The sequence below is a fragment of the Diaphorina citri genome, unplaced genomic scaffold (assembly GCF_000475195.1).
Source record: "Diaphorina citri unplaced genomic scaffold, Diaci psyllid genome assembly version 1.1 scaffold4866, whole genome shotgun sequence".
NCBI classification, from domain to species: domain Eukaryota; kingdom Metazoa; phylum Arthropoda; class Insecta; order Hemiptera; family Psyllidae; genus Diaphorina; species Diaphorina citri.
The window spans coordinates 18309-22212 of record NW_007382252.1 but is presented as its reverse complement, the minus strand read 5'-3'; the positions used below and the strand labels follow the sequence as shown (position 1 = coordinate 22212).

General features: G+C 39.8%; 1 protein-coding gene across 1 annotated transcript; it reads left to right on the top strand.

The window, feature by feature from the left end:
• The first annotated feature begins 1475 nt into the window (after positions 1-1475).
• Positions 1476-3149, top strand: LOC103521261 (cathepsin L1-like). The gene is made up of 2 exons (XM_008486370.3): positions 1476-2093; positions 2371-3149. Exons 1-2 carry the CDS (start codon positions 1547-1549, stop codon positions 2934-2936), a joined length of 1113 nt encoding a protein of 370 aa, XP_008484592.1. The 5' UTR covers positions 1476-1546; the 3' UTR covers positions 2937-3149.
• Positions 3150-3904: the final 755 nt, after the last annotated feature.

The following is a 3904-nucleotide window of genomic DNA, read 5'->3' as shown; positions in this document are numbered from 1 at the left end:
AACGGCGAGTATAAAATATAGAGGATATGCAGACTTTGGGGGCATTTTTAGCTCATATGTTTTGTTACAATTCGGTAATATGCTGGTGGTTCATTTGCATGTTAGAACAAATCCCACTTATTAATTCAAAAAAAAGATCCCTACTGTAGATCATACAAGTTGCTAATCATGATCTCTTCTTTCGGTAGTACAACTATGTCCGTCAAAAGGAAGTACGCCGACAACAGTAGAACAGACCAGGACGGTTCGGATTGCCTATCCTAATGTCTAGTTCACAACGCTCTCAACTGTGGGACCGTTAACTGCCGTAGACTGCAACTATTGCTCTTGTAAAATCTCTGTACAAGTTTCGTCAGCGGAGTGAGCATTTCACAGCCCTTGCTTGTTATACGTTTGCTACTCCTCTAGTGTCCTTGCCAAACACTTATAAAGTTCGTGCACTGCCGCTCTTTGGTACTCCTTTGCAGCGCCGCGCTTTCTATGAGCCATGGTCCTAGTCACTGGCGAGGCGGTCTCTTTTAAGGATACATTTTGGCGCCAAGTTTACCAGCTTGCCTGGAATACTTCTTATCTCGACTATGCCCTCTTTCCTTTTCGTAACCGACTACCTGGGTCATAGTTTTGTCCTACCGGGGTCAAGGTCTAACGTAACCCGTAACCTCTTTTTTTACTTGCGAATTGACCTTGGCCGCCCACTAGTTCGTCTGACACCTAGAGCACCCCCGCAAAAGTTAACGCCCATTCAAAAGTTTGATGGATAATGTTATAGAAATTATATTACTTATCAAGAAGTGAACAACGCAAAGATCGTGTCTATTAAGTGGAGTTAAATGCAGTTACATAAATCCTAAATAATATTAATCGTTAGTTAAGAATAAAGAGAGGGCAAACACAGTGTTCGAATTATTAGGGGCCAGGTTGGACTGTGTGTGTGACAGAAGAGTAAAAAATTTTTCTAACATGTACCATGGGAATTCCGATTTTTAACTCTTTCGAGTGTAACGGTAGTTGAAAACAATAATTAAAAGGGTCCTTGCACGCACCTCCCAGTTATAGGTCAGCCTCCTGGCGCTTTTTGACCAGCTCAAGAGATTTAGAGTCGACCATGTTACCACCGGTTTGTACACATCGCCTACGCCGCCGCGACACTACCTAACCTTGTTGGATAACTTAGTGTGTGGTTCGTCCTGACATCAGACTTTTCCTGATAGGAATATCTCTACCGTTTGCCTCTTTTTAAGTTTACGACGTATACTATCTTCGAGGGTTTCCAGTTTGATAACGTGTGGCTTTCTGAAGGACATTAAAGTTGCTAGGCCTTTGTTACTTCTGGACATACTTCAGAATTTCTTATAGTTCTATGTATATCTCGTGTTTCTGCTCTTTAATTTATGATCACTTGAGAAAATTTATTATTTTTGCAGTCAATTTTAACTCATACGTCTGAACCCCGTTAAAAACTGAGTATAAAAACAATGTCTAACCATTATCCGCCACCAGTAAAGTACAAGTCTGTTTAGGGTGAATAATTAGAGTTTTCTGAGGGATGACATCTAGTATTCAACGATTAGTACTAGAGAAGAAAGCCATCATGTTGATACAGGCAGTTTTCCTTCTATGCGGTGTTGCATCTTGTCTGTGTCTGCCAAGCTTAACGGATAGGATTACAGATCAAGTTGTTGCGAGAGTTGACACCCTGGCCATTGAAGGCAGTCTGACGTTTGATAACGAGAACATTTTAGAGACATTCAAAGCATTCATCGTAAAGCGTGGAAGACAATATGCAAACGATGAGGAGATCAAGGAACGGTTTGAATATTTCAAGCAGGACGGACATAAGAAGCACGAAAGATACGGTACCAGTGAATTCAGTGACCGCTCGCCAGAGGAAATTCTATGTAAAACCGGGTTCAAATGGTCGGAACGGACTTATGAGAGAATAGTAGCTGATAGGGAGAAAGTGGAAAAGATGCTGATGGAAGTAGAAAAGGATGGCCCAGTTCCAGATGCTTGGGATTGGAGAAAAAAGAATGTTACTGGACCGGCGGGTGATCAAGCAGCCTGTGGATCTTGTTGGGCGTTTTCAATTGCGGGTAAGTTTTCAAACTACCTATTACAATATCTGTAATATAATTGAATTAGTTCTTCAACTTGTTTGTCGTTTTAGCACAGATAATCATCAATTTAGTCAATTATTTATGGATTTATTATATTAGCAATCAATTTTATTTGTATTGTTTTGTACAAAGCTTATAATGGTACCTGAGATCAATCAATGTCATTTCTCATTTTTTAAAAAATTGTACATGGTATCTTAAGGCTAAAAATTGAGAAATCACATTGATCAATTTTGTTTATTAATTTTCCCAGGAATGTTGGAGGGTCAATATGCCATCAAGACCGGAAAACTGGTCGAGTTCTCTAAATCTCAGCTGGTAGAATGTGCCAAACAGTGTAGCGGATGCGGCGGCTGTGATGGATTGGAACAACCTATTGAATACACTCACCAAGCAGGACTGGAGTCTGAAAAGGACTATCCTTATAGAAATGGAAACGGAGAAAAATTCAAATGTGCATATGATAAGTCCAAAGTCAAACTATTCACAGGGAAAGACTTCCTGTATTTCAACGGATCGGAAACAATGAAGAAAATTTTGTACAAGTATGGACCGTTGTCAGTGGGTTTAAATAGTCATTTGATACATTTTTATAATGGAACTCCGATTAGGAAAAACGATGAAACCTGTTCGCCTTATGATTTAGGCCATGCTGTGCTACTAGTAGGTTACGGCAAGCAGGATGATATTCCGTATTGGCTCGCACGGAATAGTTGGGGACCCATAGGACCAGATGAAGGATTTTTCAAGATAGAGCGTGGCAACAACGCTTGCGGTATTGAACAAATAGCGGGTTATGCTACAATTGATGTTGTGTGAGTTCCTTGTCAAACTGAGGGAGGAGAAACTGTGATGAATCTACGTATGTAAACAAGAAATACTGGAACACTATCGTTGTAACCATAAGTGTAACATGGTTTTTGCCTTTCGATGACTTGTAGGTAATTTTGTGTCTTGATGTTTGGTTTTCATTGGTTTAATGATTTGAAATAAAGCAATACCTAAATTAGGTATACATAGCATAGAAAAGTACAACTCATTTGATCTTATTCAAAGCAAAGGGTTTTGCTGGGGTTACTTTGCTCTAATCATGTAATTTCAGCCCCGGATTAAGGCCTGTTCAACCTATTTCCGCGAACAGGGCGGCGCGCTGCGGGGGGACGGCTTGGCCGCCGCCGCCCTCGCAGATTGTAAATACTCCTCTCTGGGAACTGCAATAAACTCCAGAGAGGTTACCTAACCGTACTAATTTCAGTTTGACTTTCGTTATATCATTACTCATTCTTTGATTCATTGAGGATTAGGGAGATGAATCCCTTCAAATTTCTATCATTTTTGATTTTTTTTTTATTATATCCACCACCGAAGTATAAGTAATAATACTATGTGCCTGGACGGTAGGAGGAAGTAAATACGGGACCATAATCGAAGAAATTACATACCAAATAACAAAGGCTAAGATAGAAATAAAGTATTTCTAATTCATTTGAAAATGGCATTCGTCTCTTCCGTGGCCCAACGGTTAGGAGAAGGGGGAACGGACGCGATGAAACCCTTTTTCATTAAAATAAACAATTTTGTGACTTAGTAAACTAAGATTTTATACTTATGAGAACTTTCGTCCTCTTATGAGTTTAAGTTACACTATATTAATTTGCTTACATACTTACAATTGTCAGTCCAGAGGGAGGAGAATGTTACTTCTCCCCTCTAGACTGAATAACATTGGACATACGGACTTTACCAAACACTCTACTTGACCTTAGTGGTGCCTCCATATTGATTTA

Excerpts from the sequence above, each read along its gene's own strand:
- LOC103521261 (XM_008486370.3), top strand. The coding sequence starts at position 1,547 with ATGACATCTAGTATTCAACGATTAGTACTAGAGAAGAAAGCCATCATG. Across the intron at positions 2,094-2,370 it reads TTGGGCGTTTTCAATTGCGG|GAATGTTGGAGGGTCAATAT; the intron begins GTAAGTTTTCAA and ends TAATTTTCCCAG.